This window comes from Pelmatolapia mariae, linkage group LG3_W (assembly GCF_036321145.2).
Source record: "Pelmatolapia mariae isolate MD_Pm_ZW linkage group LG3_W, Pm_UMD_F_2, whole genome shotgun sequence".
NCBI classification, from domain to species: Eukaryota; Metazoa; Chordata; class Actinopteri; order Cichliformes; family Cichlidae; genus Pelmatolapia; species Pelmatolapia mariae.
Genome location: NC_086229.1, coordinates 43,512,742 through 43,533,183, shown reverse-complemented (window position 1 = coordinate 43,533,183; position 20,442 = coordinate 43,512,742). Strand labels below are relative to the sequence as shown.

At 41.3% G+C, this 20,442-nt stretch overlaps 1 protein-coding gene across 1 annotated transcript in view; it reads left to right on the top strand.

The window, feature by feature from the left end:
* Nucleotides 1-20,442, top strand: part of nhsl2 (NHS-like 2) — a 221,637-nt gene that overhangs the window by 152,625 nt on the left and 48,570 nt on the right. The window contains exon 2 of the mRNA XM_063468240.1: nucleotides 3,469-3,708. Within this exon, the coding sequence (XP_063324310.1) occupies nucleotides 3,469-3,708 (240 nt within the window). The remainder of the gene's footprint in view (nucleotides 1-3,468; nucleotides 3,709-20,442) is intronic.

Below are 20,442 nucleotides of genomic sequence, written 5' to 3'. Positions count from 1 at the left end.
TGAGCGCACTTTAAATTTTAACCACTCTTTCTCAAATCAAGACGTAGTTCCTGCACAGTCCCCTCGGAAACGCATCCAAACCCACACATGTTGGTGCCGATATTTATACTTTGAATTCTGGATGTTTAGCCGCTGTTGATGTTCCCGAGCTGAAGCTTGGCAACGAGTGGGAGTAGCTGCAGCAGGATTTGACATTTCTGTTAGAGGACAGTCTGTCTCCAAGAAACTGCAGATCACCTTGACACTAAAAGTCTTGTGTGAATCACTGTCATTTACTGTCAAAAGAACAAAGTGAACTGAACTGAAGCCTGAGAGACGGAGCTCTGTTTTGGTCTCTCACTTCTTTGGAAGCTTGATGCTTTAGATGCCTTATGTAAAGGCAGTAGGTTTGGTGGTGAATGAAGCTGCATATCAAACCTGGGTATATTGTTTTATAATAAATAACTCTCATGTCAATGCACCTAAATAATTTAAATTTATTCTTTGAAGTATTTCTTCCGGATTTCTGGATTTGGATATTGCTTGCAGTCACCTCTGCATGTGGGCCTTTTGATTTCTTACCATTCCAGTTATTAATTCATTTCCTTCTTAGCTCAGACTTTTCTTTGCGTTAGCTTGTTGATCATGAGATAATTTATAGTCAGATCCTTTACGTAACGAGTCAAGTCATCTGCTCTTTTTGAGAAAGTTGCAAAGTTTTGATGTTGGGATGACGGTGATGGAAAGCTTTTATTCTTTTACTGAGTCAGTGCCTTCATTTTCTGTGATTTTGTGGTTTGGTCTTAAAAGCAGGAAAGAACTGGAGAAAATTGTTGTGGTGTGCCGTGAGACTACCGGAGCCAATCGTAACAACCTTCAGCCTTTGTAGATGAAGGTCCTGTCGATGACGATCATCATTTTGGGCCCTCTATGACTTGCAGATAGATTCAGACTGAGATTTGTTCGTGGTACTGTTTACTTAATCACATTTTGAATTATTTCCCTTGTGATTAATGGTGAAAGTGTAATGTTTTGATCTAGTATTGGGTTTTATGTATGATACTGTATGTACTGTATGCATCTTGGTGCTTGGACTGTAATTTCACAGCAGTGTACCGAGAAACAAAATATTACCCTAAGAATAATCTAATTTAACCATAAAAATTGCATAACATAATTTTACTACATTTTCTTTGAATATTTGACCATGAAGTTGTAGTTACAAAGATACGGTGAAGGCTAAATGCCTTACTCTACAATAACTGTATTAGGCTTCACCCTCCACTTGACCCTGAAATTCATAGGTGATTAAAAATATTAATGGATGGAGAAAACATTGCTAGGATCATAGCTGACTAACTGTATATCTGGTTCTCTGAAGGAAATGTCTCAGCGTGTAATTTTGAATGTAGTTAGACAAAACGGCAACATAGCTGCAAGTAATTTAACAAGGGAGTTTGTAACTGTGTTGTGTTTTGTGTTTTTATAGCCTTTGCTGAAATTGCATTGGAGAAAATGGAGAAAAGACGAGCAACAAAGTCTCAGAAGAAATACTGAAAGAAATGCTGTAAATGTTCACGTACTGATAGGCGAGTTCCTTCTGTTTTCGGTGTAACACATCCTGTACCTCTTTCCCATTCTCCCCAGAAAGATACTCGCATTGCTCAAAATGAGAACTCACTGTGATTTGTCCTCAGTAAGGCAAACCAAAACATAGCTAATGTGAGAGTCTATAAAAGTCTTGACACTTAGCAGCCAGCTTGGTGACAGCAGTTATTGTAAAGCCCATATCTAAATGAACAGAGAGAGCCAAAACAAACTTCAGTGGTCACAGACACACTAAATGCATTAGGTCTCCACTCAGATCTGATAAGAAACACTTTAAAAGTTTACCCACTTTTGCCCAGAATTTGGGCTTATTTCCCCACGTTGTGCCTCTACTGGGCATGTGCGAAGTGTAACAACACTGTGGCTTCATTATACTTTAATATAAAGAGGTCACATGGTCATTGTGGCTCATCCCACAAACACATTGGGCAAAGGCCAAGTGAAATTCACACTATGGATACAGAGAACGAAGATGCAACATATGTAGGCTACACATAAATCTTTACTGATCTTTAGCGAGTGGATATGCCTCCTACTGATAGTGATGTGAACCTCTGTTGTCCACATCCATCAGTGTGACAACATTACTGGCTCAGATATTTCCTTGTTCACCCTCTTGATTGGTTCTTTAAGGGGAAGCAGCGTGACAACCTACACCTTTAGTGTCCTCTTTTGCCAAGTTAGCTTCCAGAAGCTTGATAAAGTTTAACGAGTTTGTTAAGTAATTGTTACCACAGACTCAGCAACAAGACAAACACTGGCTATAATTGCCTTCTCCAGCTGAGTCTGTGACCCCTCGCCTGCATTTCCTTTAAGAGCCTGGCCTTTCACTTGGATATCATCTGCTGTCACATTTCCCGTGTTTGTTACTCGTGTTTTATCAGCCGCTGGATGTGTCAAATTACTTCCTCGATGCTGATTCAAGGCGACGTCTCATTTATGTCGGCACCGAATGGCCATTTGTGATCGCTCTGGATGATTTGTTTTGATTGTCTGTTTGTGTTGGGAGGGTTGATGGTGACAGGGACCGACGTTTCCTTCCCACTTTTTTTTGGCTTTTCCCTCCTTTTGCTTTTTATTTCTCCCCCCTCTTTACACGAACACACCTACCTCTTTTCTACATTTCTCCCTCTAAATGTCATCCCTCCTTCCTTCCTCCTCCCACTCTTGTTCTTCTTTTTTTTCCTAATGCCACAATCCCTTTTTGCTTCTTTTCTCTCATACCTCCCTGCCCTAATCCTTCTCTTCTGTCTTCTCCATCCACTGTCCCTCTGTCTCCTTCCTTTTCCTTCCTAATTAAGCTCTCCTCTCTGTTTCCCCTCTAACTCTCAACCTCTCCTCCATGGTTTCCACTCTAATCCCTCATTTATCTTTTTTTTTTTTTACCCTATATCCCGCCTTCCTTCCTTTCTTCCTTCCTACCTCGGTCCTTGTTCTCCCTGACAACACATACTGCGTTATGTAATCGACGTCTCTGGGTATTAGTTATGCAAATTCATACATTTTTATTTATGTATATTTTTTCTCTCCTCCCTCCATCCCCTTCTTTTATCCTCCCCTACCTTGCTTCCTTCACTTCCTACACCTCCCTTCTTCTCTGCCCCTTCTTCATCTTTTTATCTTTTCTTTTCCCTATCAATCTCTCTTCCTTGCCATCCTCCCTTATTTCCCTCCAATTCTCTTTGCTTCTCTTCTCTTCTTTCCCAACCATTCCTCTGTTTTTCCCTTTCCCCTTCCCACTTTACTCTAAATAATCTTGTTTCCCTCCTTGTTTCCCTCCCTCTCCCCTCTCTTACCTGCCACTGCTCTCTCCCTCCATCCATCACTTCCTCTCCACATCCCTCCCTCCCATCCTTTTTTCCCCTCCCTCTTCTCCTCCAGCCACCAGCGGACTAGAGGCAGAGAGCGGCAGGCGCGGTGGCAGCAGCAGCAGCCACGGCGATGGAAACCACAGCAGCAGCAGCGGCGGCGGCGGAGGCAGCAGCAGCAGCAGCGGCGGCACGGCCCACTTCAGGTCTCCATGGCAACAGAGCGTGAACGTGTTCGGCTCGTGGAGCAGGCCGGAGTGTGTCGAGGAGCTGCACCAGCAGGCGCAGCTCAACCTCCAGAGCCTGCTGCAAGGTAAGGATGCATGGAGAGAAGGAGAAGAGGAGGGATTGGATGGATCGAGGGAATGTGTGCGTGTGTGTGTTGTGTTTTGAGTGGGTGGGAGAGGCGTGGAGGAAGAAGCGGAGGTGGGTGGGAGACTGTTTACACGCGCGTATGTGTATGTGTGGTGTTGGACTGCACTGATATGGGTGTGTGTCGGACACTTTAAACATGCATGTGTGTGTTTGCATGCAGATATGCCGTGCGGAAGGGTGTGCGAGTTAGATTCCCCCTCATATGTGGTGCTTATGTTGTGCTGTAGAGTGTGTGTGTGTGTGTGTGTGTGTGTGTGTGTGTGTGTGTGTGTGTGCGTGCTGGCTTAGAGTACCACTGCTCATACGTGTTGGATTCACCTTGTAGGGTTGTTCTTAAGAGTAGTATTTTATCATTCTGTGTGTGTGTGTGTGTGTGTGTGTGTGTGCGTGTGTGTGTGTGTGTGTGTTGAAGGAATGATCACTACTGCAGAAACGGGCATGTTTACATTATAGTTGGCAGTCCATGTTTGTAACTCTGCCATGGTGTTATTTTTTTTAAGGTGAATGCTGCCATCTTAATATTAATCTCTTGTTTACTGAAGAAACTGCTCTGGTTGTATACACTGTGCAACCTCTGTGTGTGCGCGTGTGTGTGTGTGTATGCAAATTAGCCCTCAAGGGAACAAGGTTTTCCATTTGTTCTCAGGTACTGTTTCTCTTCTGTCCCCTCCTGCCAGTTGCTTCTCCATCACTCTCTCTTTCTCTCTCTCCCTCTTGTTCTCACTCTGTGACTCATACTGTCTCGCCCTTTGCCCGGCCCTTCCATTAAAACAATCAAAGTGGGTTGTTAGCTGAATGAATGGGGGGGGGCTGAATGGCAGCGAGACAACCTTGAACACCTAAGAGAAGGAATGAATGAACAAGTGGATCTTCCGGCACATTTCACATTTCATGTCTTTTCATTGTACTGATTTTTTTTTGTTGCATTTGTTCTTAGTTAGTTGTCTAAAAATTTCCAGATTTGCCAACAAATCTATGAAAAATAACCAAAGCAAACAAAGTAACTACATTTGAAATCCATCTCTCGGTACGCTTGCTTTTCTACCCATCTTTGGTCAATTTGCACTTGAGTCGAAGGCAAAGGACTTCTTTTTGGGTTCTTGAAAATGTTTTACTTTGCAGTGGAGAGGCTGCTTCTTCTAAAGCTGATGGGAAATCCTGTTTAACATTTAGTGGGCCTTTCACTAGACATCTCATAATCATCCTTGGAATAATCTCCATCAGGGTTTAAATACTCTGTACTTTTCCAAGGAAACTTTTCGGATGAGAGATGGAACAAGAAGTCCAACTGCTTTCGGCTCACGCGCTTAAGACCACTGAAGACAGAAAGATATACCACTGTTATACATTATAGAGACAAATGTTTTGGGCCAGGCCTCTTAATCTTTGAGTTCAGGTGATTTCACTTTCGTTGTCACAGATCTATAAAATCATGGTGTTGTAACAGGATGTGACAGGATGTGAAATGTCTTCCCTCTCTAAGAGATATTACTACATAGAGGAAGGTTTTAGGACACCAAAAGACACCAGCGTTCTGCTGACTCAGTAACTCCAGATCTCCAAACCTTCTCTGGCATTAGCATCAGCACAAAAACTGTACACAGGGAGCTTCGTGGTAATGTTTTATCATGGCTCAGCAGCTCTTGCAGTTGTGACATGTAGGCGGCGCAGTACTTTGGTCGTTACGCTGTATGTCAGTTGTTACAGATTTAACTTTATGAAGAGTAAGTAGTACATACAATGTGTTCAGAACTATTTTTTATTGTGGATTAATACACATTTGGCATTCCAGTGATTGCAGGATACCATGCCATATGTAGTTAAGCTAAATTCCACTGTTACTGATCTCTGTTGGAATAGACTGGAGCCCTGGTACAGGCATTTGGTATATATGTTATAGAAATCAAAAGCTTTGTATAACACACAAGAATAACTCAAACAAAAGCTTCATATTGAAAGAAAATTTTCTGTCACAGTGGTGCATTCTGTTAAAAACCGAGGCAAATGTATACTGATGGATTCTGTGTTTTGCACATTCCCTAAACATAAAGTTACTGACCACAGAGAAATTAAAAGAAACAAGTAAGCATAACTCAAGTCAAAGTTTATTTCTATAGCACATTTACAACAATCTCAGTTGGCCAATGTTCTCTATATTATACAAAATATCCTATGCATAGCAGCCACTAGATCCACATTAAGAATAATCAGATAAAGTAGTACTGTACTGTAAATAAGACTGTGTTTGCATAATAAAACCCAGATTACAGAGAATAAGTAGGTTTTTTAACACTGTTTTAAAATGACAGAGACTGGGCAGCTTACATGAAAATGCAGGTTGTACCAAAGATTAGGAGACGCCATTGAAAAGGTCCTGTCGACTCTGCTTTTGAACCACACGTTGGTGCAACACTTACTTCCAGAACAGCCTTGGCAATGATTTTAAAGGTCTGGATAAATGGAAGACCATTAATCTGAAACCTAATCGCTTTTGAAGATCACCATTGAAGACACTGTCTAAAATTCCCACAGTTTTCCAGTGGGTTGAGGTCTCATAACTGCATTGCATATAATTAACATATTTATATATGTCCATTTCTTATATTTAAATCTGATAATTTACCATTATCTGGTCTAAGTACTCCCATTGAGATGGCCAATGTTTACTGCCCAGGATGTACTCTTTTGCCCTTTGACAGTGATGATAGGGTCCCCCCCCCCATGACTCTGAATTGGATAAGTGGATAGGCAAGCACACCCTCTTCCTCAGCACAACATCTCCACTGATCCACTCCACTAGCAACTGTAGGCAGAAAACAAGACGGGGCCTTACCTTTACTTTACATAAACCTCACTGCAGACAACTCTATAGCTGACCCAGCTGCTACAACCTGACATTAGAATAGCTGCATCGCAAAGAAAAGGAACTGGTTACCCCGGTAACCGTCAGACTTGGTCATAGCAACTAGTGTGAGCTTCTTCTTTTAAGGTAGGATTGTCCAACAGACTATAGAGGCAAGGAGGTAATAGAAGTTCCTGGTCTAGTGTCTCCTCCAAGTTTCCCTTCCTCATGTTTCTTCATATAGTTTCCATAATCAGCTGTCCCACCCATAGTTCCACATTGCAGCTGCTAAAAGGCCCACAGCATCATGCTCCTTGGCTTAGGATTGGCTTTCCAAACCTTTTGTCACATTGCTCACTCAGATCAGTTATCCTTTATTTAGTCTGGCATGGCGCAATTAGACAACTATAGGATCTAAATAAAAATGCAAGATACACATTGAACCCAAATATTCCGCCTTGTGACTTTGAGGCTAGTCAGAAAGCACATAGAAATCACTCAGGTTGTTAAAGGCATCCGAGAAATTCTGGCAAGTTCTCATTTTACTATCTGGTTAAAGTTCTTAATACATAAAAAAAAGTTATGGTACACATTTAAGTTTTTTCTGGAAAACATTAACATAATGAGTCATTAATTATCAATTAAGCCACAGTTTTTCCATTTTTTGTCTCTCCTGCTGTCTGCTGGTGCGACTGCTGTCATTACAAGGAAATGATACTTTAGCGAGGCGAAGAAACCTAGCCGTGCTTTCATGTGGTAGCAGTTCGGACCACAGCTCTCACAATGTGAGCAATTCTTAATTTGCAACACAAACTGGAACAAAACACAGTGAATGTGCTAAACTTACGTTTACTCTGTAATTTTCACACTTTTGTGAGTCTACAGCGAGTTTCTGGCTCCACAGACAGCATGTTCGACACCCCCTGCTGTAAGTGACAAGTCCTCCCAGACTTCAGCAACAAAACGTCTCCTGTAGTTTAAGAGAACCACCAAATCCCTTTACTGTAGAGTTCAGGTTTTATCTATTAGTCTTATGTCATTCCCAGCCATCTGTGGCCATCTAGCTAATGGCTTGTCCTGCCGTCATCTATTTCCTTAACAGCCTGTCTAACTTAAGGTCAAGAGGGCTGGAGCCTAGCCTGGCTGTCATACAGTGAGACAAAGATGTGTACCACCACTATATACCATTGAAAGAAACTAAAGGACAATACCAACATCTATAGTGTATACATGTAAGCATGTATTTTCATGCATTCTGGCTTTTTACTCTATTAGAACAGTTCTGGTCGGAGTCGTGTGAGACCTGTCCAGAGTCCTTAGCCTCAGCATCCCACAATCCCCTCTGTTTGACCTATAGGTAACTTATCCTCATTGACCATACCCAGAGACCTTCAAACTTAGATCTCAATAGCTTTAACCATCACCAGAAAGAACAATTTTACTTAACTGGAAAAAGAGAACAAAATCATCAATAAATCAGTAGCTCGATTTTCTAACAGATCATGCAAATTTAGAAAAATTTACTTCAACTTTGAAGAATAATTTGACCCACTTAAAAAAAACATGATCCAGATTATTATGTTACATCCAGAGCTGATTCCCCTCATCATACCTAACACCTACTTGGAACAAAAACAAGCGAAAATAACATAAAGACTGCCCATCGTGAGTCTTACAAACAACTCACCTCTTCACTGTACTATTTCTATTTGTTTGTTTGACCACTGCTTGATCCACTGACCCCCTGTGGTCCCTCATATGGGTCAACTTTTTTGTGCAAAGTCCTCCACTGGAGGATGGACCCAATTAACTTCTTTGGCCTAAGCCAGGCTGGGCCCCATGGGCTACGGCCTCCACCCCAGTCCTGGCTGCATGCTAGGACCCTGTAACCCTGTCTCAGCCAGGTTACACTGGACGCTTGTTTTTTTTTTTCCCTTAACACAGGGGGTCTCTGAGTCACACTTTTTCTGGTCCTTTCTGGACTAATTTGCATTGGAAGATCCCACCAAAGTTTAATTGGCCCTGACAACATAGCTCCTGGGATCACCAATACACATAAACCCCTCTATCGAGATAAGGTATCGATTCATGTGGTGGGTGGCAATAAGGAGCATGGACATTCAACAGGGACTCGGTGTAGAGCCACTACTCCTCCACATCAAAAGGAGTCAGTTGAGGTTCTTAGGGCATCTGACTTGGATTCCTTCTGGACACCTGCTAGGTGAGGTATTCTGTTCATGTCCTAGGAGGTCCCAGGGCAGACCCAGGACTCGCTGGAGAGATTATATCTCTGGTTTGGTTTGGGAATGACTTAGAGCTGGAAGAGGTGGCCGGGGTGAAGGAAATCTGAGCTTCTGTGCTAAGACTGCTGCTCCTATGGCCCGAACTCAGATAAGCAGTAGAAAATAGTTGGATAAATGGATGGATGGAAAGACGAAGTCCATCCTGGACAGATCACATTTACGCCTACAGACAATTTACATTTACCCTAACATGTATGAAGAAGTCATGCAGGAGTAAACGCAAACTCTGCTCAGACAAACCAGGAAGTTTCTTGATGTAAAGCAGAAGGTGGATAACTGATGCTAATGGATGCTATCTTGTATGTTTAGCCCATAACAAAAAATAGTTTCTGCAAGTGTTCAGTAACGTTTGAATCAGTTATATAATTCTGAGTCATCCTCAAGCCAGAAAACAGAGGTAATTTCTTATTTTTTGGCTGCGTTGTCCAGCCCTTCATGTAATAGATTTTGGAGAAGAAAAAAAGAAGAAGAAGGAGAAGCTTGAGGGCCGCAGAGGTTTTGGCTACTCGGGTACTCGGCTCAGGGTGCTGCTGGTTTCGATCTTTGCATGGGATTTGTTGAGAAAATATAAAACATCATGAGACTCATCCTTTAATTCCTACAGATTACTTTATTGACATCACTTGTTGATCAAAAGGAAATGTCGAAAAGGCAGCATAACAGAGCAGCTGACGACACAGGAGGCGGTTTGTGTTGCTTCTCCGAGTCTTCTCCCCGTCTCTTTCCTACTGCATGTGTGTTTATGTGTTTGTTAAGCCGGTTATTGTCTCAGATGGGCTGGCATCTTGTGTATGATGAAAATAAGATGGATGAACACAGTCGTGGGTGGACAACAGACACCGGTGTTTGTGTGTGTTTGAGAGAGATGGAAACAGACTGTGTGTGTGTGTGGCCATTCATCTTTTTCTGTCGTCTGTGCTCATTTATGCTGCTTTGTGTTTATGCCTCTATCTCTGTGCGTGTGTGTCCTTCAGTTTGTGTGTGCGGGTGTGTGTTATATAACACCAAAGCGTCCAGCTGTACCTTCTCCCTCTCTCTGGCCATCCTCGCCCTCTGTTTCCCACTGGCTTTAGCTCAGTAAAATATTCATTCTCCTTCTCGCTCCTCCACGCTCTGCCCTCCATATTTATGAAGCCGGCTGTCGTCCGGTGTTAGACAGGTCTGCTGCGTCTTCTGCCGAGCTTCAGCTCCCCACGGCACCAAGATTTATGTGAGATTTATTTCACTGTTGCTGCTAAGTGGGCAACAACGATCCCCTCCTCCCCCCAGCTCGTCATCAGCGCACCACCACAGCATGATTAGCACACTGTGTTTTCACAGACTTGTACCTCTTCTTTTTTTTCCTGATTGGATTTGTCATGTGTGTAGATTTGCCACAGTGAATGAGCAAATTTCATTCAATATGCAAGTCCAGTATAATTAGATAGGTCTTCAGTTTCATCCTCATTGTGACTCCCACGTTCAGAATGTCCTCTTAACTAAATGGGAAAATATGTTGTTTCTCATTGGCTCTAAAGCCAAACGCAGATTTGCTGTTATCAAAATGATGCACATAGTCTAATCCACTGCTCCCGTGGTGAAGGTTTACTCAGGTTTAGCCACACACGATGGACAAATACTCAGTTAGGATAGAGTTTCAAAACAACGGGGAGAGTAAAGGGGAGCTGCTATATTCACTTACAATAGAAGCTCATTTTAAACATGGCCAGAGGTTTGAAACAATGAGGTCAGTGTACATATAAGTATTCCCTGTGAGACTCGGGTTTCATACTCTTTCTACTTCTGGGTCTGTATGATGTCAGAGAAAGGGGATATCCCTGATATGCTAATCTCTATGCCTTCTTTATATATACAGGTATATACAGGTATATACATTCAGTAATGTATATACCTTTACATATTGTACATATATTTATTACTTTTTAGATTAGCCATTTTTATATTTTGCTTGTTTTACATTATTGTATTTTGCACAACTCTGTTGCTTGTGAAGCTCGCACACAAGAATTTCACTCACATGTACTGTACCAGTGTACCTGCACATGTGATGTGACAATAAAAGTGATTTGATTTGATTTGATTTGATTTTTTTCTGTTTTTGAGGGGCAGCCAATCAGAAGAGGGCTGCCTTAATTCTCTCCTCCATAAAGATGACATCTGACGAGCTCAACAGCACCTGTAATAACACGTTTTGACATGTGCTTTGTATGTGCTTTGACGACCACTGGAATAGTTTCTGGGTTTTTCCAAGGGTAGCCATGGTAAACTGTATTGGCAGAGACCATCCTCACTAAGATTTGATGCACACCCAGTCATTTTGTCCTGGAAGTACGCCTAAAATATGACAGAAACTGCTCAGTTCAGAAATGAGAAACAAAGCTTACCCTAGTAGTCTACCAAGGAGGAAAGGAGCTAAAGGAACAGGAGGTAGAAGAGCTTTTATTTATTTTCTTTTTGGGACTGTGGGTCAAACTACGTGCTGCACTGAAGCTCAGCACGAGAAAAATCAAGGTTATTTTGAACTGTAAATCCTGCAGAGATACTCTATTAGAGTTAGAATAGAGATATAGAACTGGTATGAATGTAATAGGTCCTCTTTAAAGGTCACACTTTGCTATCTGAACCATGTTTGACCCCCAAAGTCCAGTTTGATTGTCTTGTGTGATCACTGTGTACCTCGCCCACTAGAAAAGAGGGGACAGCGTGGTCTTCTCTGGCACCAGTCACTCATTCATTATTGCTATAATATCCTTGATATAGGATCTCAACCTGGAAGCCTGTGACGTTTCACAGGCTTCTTCAACTGTCGGTGATGGCATAGGGCGCGATGAGCATCTGCTCAGTTGTAGAGCGGCAGGATGGATCGCAAGACTTTCCACTAAGCTGACTTTCCACTGCTTCTTAGGTGTGTCGTGATGACACTTGTATCCAGCAGCAAGTGCTTTGCAAGCTACCAGGCTCCATTCAGCAGACATGCCCACTCAACCTCAGTCAGTTTAGCTGAGAGTTGCAACAGTTGGTTGGTTTTCTTGGATTTCCGTGTGTAAATCGAGAGAAGCTATTCTCAGTTTATCCTGCATTCAGTACAAAATCTAAGATGGAGCAGGTGGTGATCCACTGTTAAATCCAGCCTCGAATAATGCAAGGCTTGTCATCCTTTGAGTCTGAACTCATTGCCTTTTACTGGCACGATACAGTTTGACTCAGCAGAGAAGCCCATGACTTCCTGAATTCAACCGCTTCTTCATTGACAGCTGCGTTGGTGCAGAATGACTGAAAATCACTGAGTTTAAATAAATGCATAAGGCGTGTGAGAACATTGCGTGTCACTGCGCCAGAAAAGACCCCAAAATAAACCAAGATGCGAAGAGACTTGTGAACTCCACCGTACTGTCCAACAGCATCTGCAGCACAAACATTCCCATTTTAACACCGAGGGAGGAGTAGAGATGCTCTTTTCAGTCCAGGGTACAAGTCAGACAGCCACAAAGGCAGTGGACTAAAAAAACACGATGTGACTCTCATGGAGAAAATTAACTAAAAAACCCGAGAATATTAAGGTCTGTAACACTGGTGTGTGTGCAGGCCAGCGGGGGGAGTCTGAAGGAGGTTCTCTGGCACAGTAATCTCTATAAATTTGCATAAAAGTATGCAGAATCTGCAGGCAAAGGGCAGGATTTAAGGTACCAGCAGGTTTTGGGTATATCTGTTTCTAGAGATCTTTTGAGCAAAGTAGGAATCTCATTTCCTCTTTTTTATTTCAATTACTAACTTTTTACACTGCATTAGCATTTATACATATATACATAATGACCTACAGACATAAAAGGAAAGCATTGCTCAGATATCAGTTTTTTCCCCAATTGCCTGAAATCTACATGGTAACATACAACGTATACAGAAACCCCTTTTAACCCTGTGCCGTGACCTTCCAAGTTGCGGGCTGCGTCGACTCAATGTGTAGTTGCATTTCTTAGGAGGTGCAGGTCAGGTTGTATGGAAGGTTATGGCGTAGGATTAAAAAAGGGGTTTCAGGTTACGTCTTAAGTTATGATGTAGATTTCACACAGAAGTCTCAATTAGGTGGAAAACAGCAGACCTGCCTATGATGTGTTCTCATGTTAGTGGCACAGTACGACACAACCATGGCTGGTCTGAGTGTGATCTAAGGATCTAAAGCTCTGTTTAACTGAAGCTAACAGGGTTCATCCAATAAACTTGAATACATGTTATACTTAGGCATTTAAACAAGTGATAACTGTTTAACTGATAACTGGACCGTGGGGTTTACCCTTCAGCAAACACCAGTAAGAAAATGAGCTTGTTATTATAAGCAGGATCTTATAAATCCATAGTTGCGGAATAAACGTGAGCTCATTGCAGATTGCAACTGAGAGCAGGGCTCGTGTTTTACAAGTGCCTGTTCTCCACCAATTTTAAGTCCCATAGGGCTCCCTCACACTCCACAGAGTCATAAGTGCAGTTTTTGATTTGATTAGCGAAACTTATCAAAATGAACAAGAGAAAAATCATGTCATGTTTTAAGCCTGAGCTCGAATATGACAAATTTAGTGAATTGAGTAGTGCTGTGTTTTTCTGTGGATTGAAATATTGCGGGTGCAGTATCATGAAAAAAAGTCTACTGTTTCTAATTTTTTAAAAGAGAAGATCAAAGTTTGCTTTTTTTCTTCCTGTGTTGAAATATTCATGTGCTGCTCCTTAGCAGTAATATATTATATTTAAAGTCTGGCGTTACACTCCACTGAGAGCAGACGTATTATATTCTGTACAGTTTGTTAATATAAAAACTTTGACAACACTTTTTTCCCTCCATCTGCGCTTAACTGACTCTGTTTGTCCTTTGCTCTCCCCCCTGCCTGTTTTCTTCCTCTGCAGACAGATTTATTGTTTTCTTCTTGAGATGTGCAGAAGCCACATTTGTATTCTGTATGTATTTTTTCTGCACTTCTCTAATCAGCAGCCAGATTTTCATATTTATTTCTTCACATTAATGGTGAACTTCGTATTTGAAGTTTAACTTATGTTAGCCAGACGGACTCAAGCATTCATACGTACTTTACCACCTCCTTAACGCTCAGCACTGACAGTCTCTTCAGTGTGTGTAACCGCTTTGTATTAATTCACACGTTTGCAGAATGATTTTACTGCAGTTTGAATTATGCAGATGTGTAAAACACTGTGCATGACTTCAGCCCTCGGTCTGATTTAATGCAGCAGTTATAATCTGCATAATTCTGCCGTTAAGTGCTGTCTGTTATTTTTGAGTGTTTTGCTCTCCCACTAACATTACACTGATGAAGTTCCCTCCTTTAAGAGGGCCACTTGGAGACCTTAACTGGAGTTGTTGACAGTCTTTATCAGAGTTTATAGTGAAGTTTTTATTTTAGTTTGATTTGGCAGCATAAGACTCGATCTCTTGTACAGGGTGCCAGATGTTGTTGTACGACCTTGCTTCAATTTAATAAGCATACAGTTCTATTCTGTGGATCTGTTTTTTGTGTTGTTTGGTATGTAGCTTAGATTTAAGTTTATAACAGCTTGTTTTTCTGTTATTCTGCTATGGGGGGGGGGGGGGGGGGGTGAAGTCAGAAGTGCCCTCATTAGCACCACAGACTGTAGGTTTTTATTTTGAAGCCTGAATGAATTTTACATACTTGTTAAGTCTGAAGCTAACGCTAGTAACCTTAGCAAAGCTGCATCCACAGCTGCACGGTTGTTAGTGTAGTTGTCACAAAAGACAGATGTGGATTGTATATGTAAGGATGGATATAAACACCTTACATATTCATTGTGTTTCATTGTTTTTTGTTTTTTTTTGTCTGGAATTTAGCTTTATGAATTTTCCCTTTTTTTTTTTTTTAATCAGAAGTGGCCTCATTAGTCGCACAGACTACACACAAAAGACAGGCAAGACATTGTACTTTGATCTTTATTTATGTTTTGGCGATTTGGAGCCAGAAGTTGATATATTTTAATAAGAAAATGGTGTGCAAAGTTATCAGCTAATGCTAGCAACCTTGGTTAGCTAGCTGCATCCATAAAAGGCAAGATTGATGTGGCTACTATGATGTAATCCACTAATTGAAGCCTCAAGCTTAGCATTTTCACTGTTGCTGCGTTGCAAGGCTTTTTTTTAACCAGGATGGATCTGGCTAATAGTCTGTTTTAACATAGACTTAGGGTCAGATTTACTAAACTAAAGGTCACCGACATAAGTTAGCATGTGACATAGAGCAGATAGAGATCAACTTCAGCTCCGAACAACAGGACACCTGTTAACCAAAGCAGCCACATCCCTAAATTTAGGTGTTAACAGTATAGGAAAAGTTATAGGAAAACTCACTCATCATACAGCTGAAAATGTCCTTAAACAGCCTCTTTTATTTTGTCTGTAGAGTTGTGCATTTTACCATGAGAGTCTATGGTAACTCACTCACTTCTGGAGCCAGAGGTTGCTGCTTGATTCAGATGAACAGTTGGAGTATACATCATCCATTGCATGGACACAGATACACATACAAATGAAATTCTCACTTGCCAAACCTGGATTGAAGATTTTCTTGGTAAACTGTTAGATAACTGTGGACCAAGCCGTATTATTATTCTATTAAAAATGCTCCAAAGGGCATCTGAAAGGTTGAGTTCAGTGACTCATATGAACTTAGCAGACAGCCAGCAGCTGTCTGCTAAGTTCTTTGAACGCACATCATAAGCAACTAAACGGTGAGGGCACTTTGACTCTCCTACTAATGACAGGTAATCAAGAGTGAATTGAAGGCCTTGTTGATAAATTGCAGGCAAATAGTCTACGGCTTTCATAAATTAAAATAGATACATCAGGCACATCCAGCTCCTGATTTCTCAGTGTTGGACAGCTGATGTTTGAGGAGCTAAGTTTTATTTTCCTCCTCGCTTGCTGATCACAAGGCTTGAGAATCGTTGGGGAAGCAGTTTTTTGCAAGATTAGAGGAGAGTTTCTGGAAAGATGAAGAACAAGAGGGTTTTTTAAAAAAAAAAAAATCACTAATGCTGTAGTTCTTCCGTTGAGGTGGCACGCATAAGAGTCATCCACTAATTCAAAGCTGCACAATGTGACTTTAATGGATCCAGTCTGAGGAAGCAAGTAAACAGCAGACTGAGGAGAAATGTGCACATTAATGTGGCAACTTTGTGACTTATTTGGCATTTGGTGCTTGGGTGGAACACGAGAAAGTTTGTTATTAATCCTTTTGTATGCATGACTCTCACAACACTCAGACTGGAGTCTTCTCGACATAATATGACCTGCAGGAAACTCTCCAATCAGATTCCCTCATAGTAGATAACCCTTTGTATTAAAGAGGATAGCTAATGGCTGAAGGGGTCGGAGACGGTGACACATACTTTGACGCTGTGTTGGCCAACAGCTCTAAACTGTCATCTAAATGCTGTTGGTCACTCTTACAGCCAGAGGGCCAGTGATAAGAGAGTGTGAATGTGTGTTATCTATGACTCAGGGCTGTGTTTAGAAAGCATTTACTGTATACATAGAGGGAGAATTTTGTCTACAGGATTTAGGCTGTCTCAGGTGTTTCTGTCTCTTCATGTAATCCCTGACTGACTCCTTGATGTTGAGATCAGGAGACTGTGGGGGCATAGCCATCTGTTGCAGGGCACCTTGTTCTTGTTGCTAAAGATGGCTGAATTTCAGGCTCTTTGTCATGCTGCAGGATACATTTGGAACTCATCAGATGCAGTTTCTAGTCTTCCGGTTTTAGGCTTTGGACCAAATGCAAGATTGGCTGCAGGGATTTGCTCTCAATCTGCCACTTTAAAACTATTGTTGAGGGTTTCTTTTTTGTGTGTTATAATACTCAAGTCTTTTTCTATTTTAACATGTTGCAGTCATGTGAAATCTGATCTTTTCCCTTTTGATTTGGGCCATTTTCATATGTGATCTGAAAGATGTAAAGACCTTCCTTGTTTTACCTTAATTCTAACAGTCAAAATCCAAAGTTAGTCAGCTGATCTGTGTCTTATGATGCAAGTCTTGTGGGGAGGCGGTGGCAGATGTAGCGAGAAGTAACCTTTGAAATCCTGAAATGTTTGAAAAGTTTGTTTCAGTGAAGCCATTCGTGTTGTGATCACTCCAGGCTTTATATCCACACCCACTTACATACGAAGTAGCAGACATTGCACCAGAAAAGGCACGTAACTTAAAAGTTGGCTTTTATCTGTTCAGAGATTTGATTTCTTGCCCTGATCATCACCTAATAAATGAAACCCTAACTACTGGCTTAAGTGGCTTCGATGTTTACTTGGTGCATCAGCATGCTGCTATGTGTGACGTGTTCGATCATTCAGGTCTGTGATGAGTTCACAATGGGTTACAGTTGCTCCAAGACCATAACAGTAACAGACTAAACTAATTAAATAATACAATATGTTACAGAATTTACAAATTTAAGAAATAGCACTAATATACAAATTGCTCAATTATAAATATCAAGAATATGGAGAAAGAATATTACAGAGGTGGAATATATATATATGATCGAAATTTGACTCTAACCTGTGAACTCTGCTATTGCTATTTTACTGTAGAGTGTGTGCAAAAAGGGTGTAACTATTGCAGTGTTTACAGTGTGTTAGATGGAGGAGTTGTACAGGGAGATGGCCACGGGCAGGAGTGATTTCCTGTGTCGTTCAGTGGTGCTTTTTGGTAATCTCAGTCTCTCACTGAACGTGCTCCTGTGGCTAGCCAGCACGTCATGGAGTGGGTGGGAGGTATTATCCAACATTGACTTTATCTTGGACAACTCCATGCCCACAATATGGCTAGCCTTGCAGATCGGTTTATTTAGCCTATTCGCATCTGCGACCCTTAACCTGCTGCCCCAGCATGCAACGGCGTAGAGGATAGCACTGGCCACAACAGACTCATAGAAAATCCTGAGCATTTTCCGACAGATGTTGAAGGACCTCAGCTGCCTCAAAAAATAGAGACGACTCTGGCTCTTCCTGAGAGTGCAGTGATGTTTTTTTTAACCCAGTCCAGTTTATGGTCTCTGTGTACTCCAAGGTATTTATAGTCCTCCACAATGTCCACATTGACCCCCTGGATTGAAACGGGCTCAAGGTTTTCCTGGCCCTCCTAAAGTCCGCAAAATTTGGTCTTCGCTATCTTTAAAATCTGATGTTGGAGTACAGGTGAAGCTTTCAGACCTGAAATCACTGTACCGGCTGTCAAGCATGGGGTGGTAGTATCATGCTCAGGGCTCGCAAAATCGCTAGCCCGACGTCCCGGGGCTAGCGATTTTTCCAGTCGGGCTACCAAAATCTATCTTAGCCCTGCCCGTCGGGCTATCATAGGAAGGAAAAATATATGTCAGTGCTTTTGCATTCTTTCGAAAATGTAGCTGAGTAATTATGTCATTGGCATCGATGAGCCACTGTCAATATGTGACATATTGAAATCGCGTTTGAATTTGCGCTTGTTTTTTGCTTTCACTTTGCGATCGCGCGAACGGTGTATAGAGAGCGGCAGCACTGATTGGTGAGTGACGATTAATTGCGCACCAATTCCTCTGACATCGTCTTATCACTCATTAGCTTACTATTCAGACATGACAAGTGAAATCTCCCACAGCAAGCTTAAACATGTGAGAGGTTGATTGCGCAGAGAATCGCTGACCGTTATGCAAGTGCGTGTGTAAAAGCAGCAGGATTTAAGCCGGTATTTTAGTTCTGCTCAGCCAAATAAGACAGGTCAGGGTGAAGAAGGGACAGCCAAAGAAAAGCCTACCACAAAACGGAAAAGTTATGACAAATCAGACTATGAGGCAAAAAAAAGCGCAGCTTTTTTGGTTTCATGGACAAAAGAATTTCTGTGTCTGGAATATGACAAGCTAAATAACATGATGTTCTGCCAGGTGTGTTGTGAGTTTCATTCAATTTCTGAGTCGACAAGCGCCTTTGTTACTGGGACCAGTAATTTTAAGAAAGACCCCATCAGAACCCATGAGAAATGCAAGAAATGCATTATTGCCCAGTCTGCAATATCTTTCCCAGAACAAACAGCAATTGCAAAAACCATACTAAAAATAAACCAAGCACAAGAAGAAGTCCTGAAAAAGCTGTTTAGAACAGCGTACTATGTTGCAAAGAGTGAACTACCATTGGCAAAATTGAGCAGTCTTTGCAAACTTCAAAAAGCAAATGGCCTAGATCTTGGTTCCACTTACCTCTTACCAGTGACTCCAGTGGAAATGTCAGATTCAGGATCTGACACAGACTGATTCATGTTCTACACAGTTCTTACAAGTTCATAGAAATTTCTGTTCAATGAGAACCAAGTATTTGAGTTGATGATTGTAATTTTTATACAGTTGTTGTGATTTGTATTTTAACAATTTTTTGATTAATTTTTGTTTCCGTTACAATATTATACTAACGGAAACAAAACGGGAAATAAAACATAAAAAAATTGCTCTCATTTTTATTCGGGCTACTTAAATTTATTTTGGGCTACCAAAAACTGAAGAGTGCCGGCCCGAAGGGCTACCAGGGATTTTGAAATTTTGCGAGCCTCTATGCTATGGGGCTCTTTTGGATAAAGCTGGTTGCCTAAACAGCACAATGGTCCCAAACACATTAAAAATGTATTTGGAATGGATAAAGCAGGCAAACATTAAGCTTCCCAAAGCCCCGACCTTAATTTAAAAATTGTGGACTATGCTTAAAAGCTAGGTGTGTACCAGGTAAACAACTAATTTAAATGAAGTTTGCCAACTCTGTCAAGCAGAGTGAGAAGATATCCAGCAAGATATATCCCAGAAGCTTGCTGATGGCTACCAAAAGCATCTTGTTGACATGCAACTTTCTAAAGGGATAGTTAACCAAATATTAGTGGGGGTCTATGTATTTGAGTCTATATGTATACTTTTGATCCTGTGTAGATAACAGCTCTAGACAACTCTTGCGTAAAAACGCAAGAGTTGGATGCAGAGGTTTGAATTCATTTTCAGTCCGGAAGCATTAAAAGCCCCAAAATTACCATGACATTCATGATGAGTGGATGTAAACTTGATAAACTGCCCGTGTTGTGACTAAGCAGCACAGGCAATATACCAAACCCTGAAATTAGAAAATAAGATAAGATAAGATAAGATGACCTTTATTAGTCCCACACGTGGGAAATTTGTTTTGTCACAGCAGGAAGTGGACAGTGCAAAAGTTATGAAGGACAATTAGAATAAAATAAAATAAGAATAAATACAGTACACAACTGTACAGAATAGAATAAAAATAGAATACTATATACAGTAGAATAAAATAGAATAAAATATACAATAGGATAAAAATAGAATACAAATGCTATATACAACAGAGTGAAAAATACAACGGTGCCAGAAAGATTATTGCACATTTGTGTTATTGCACATTTGTGGATGTGTGTGTTTGATCAGTTAAAGTCTTTGTTGTGCAGTCTGACAGCAGTGGGGAGGAAAGACCTGCGAAATCTCTC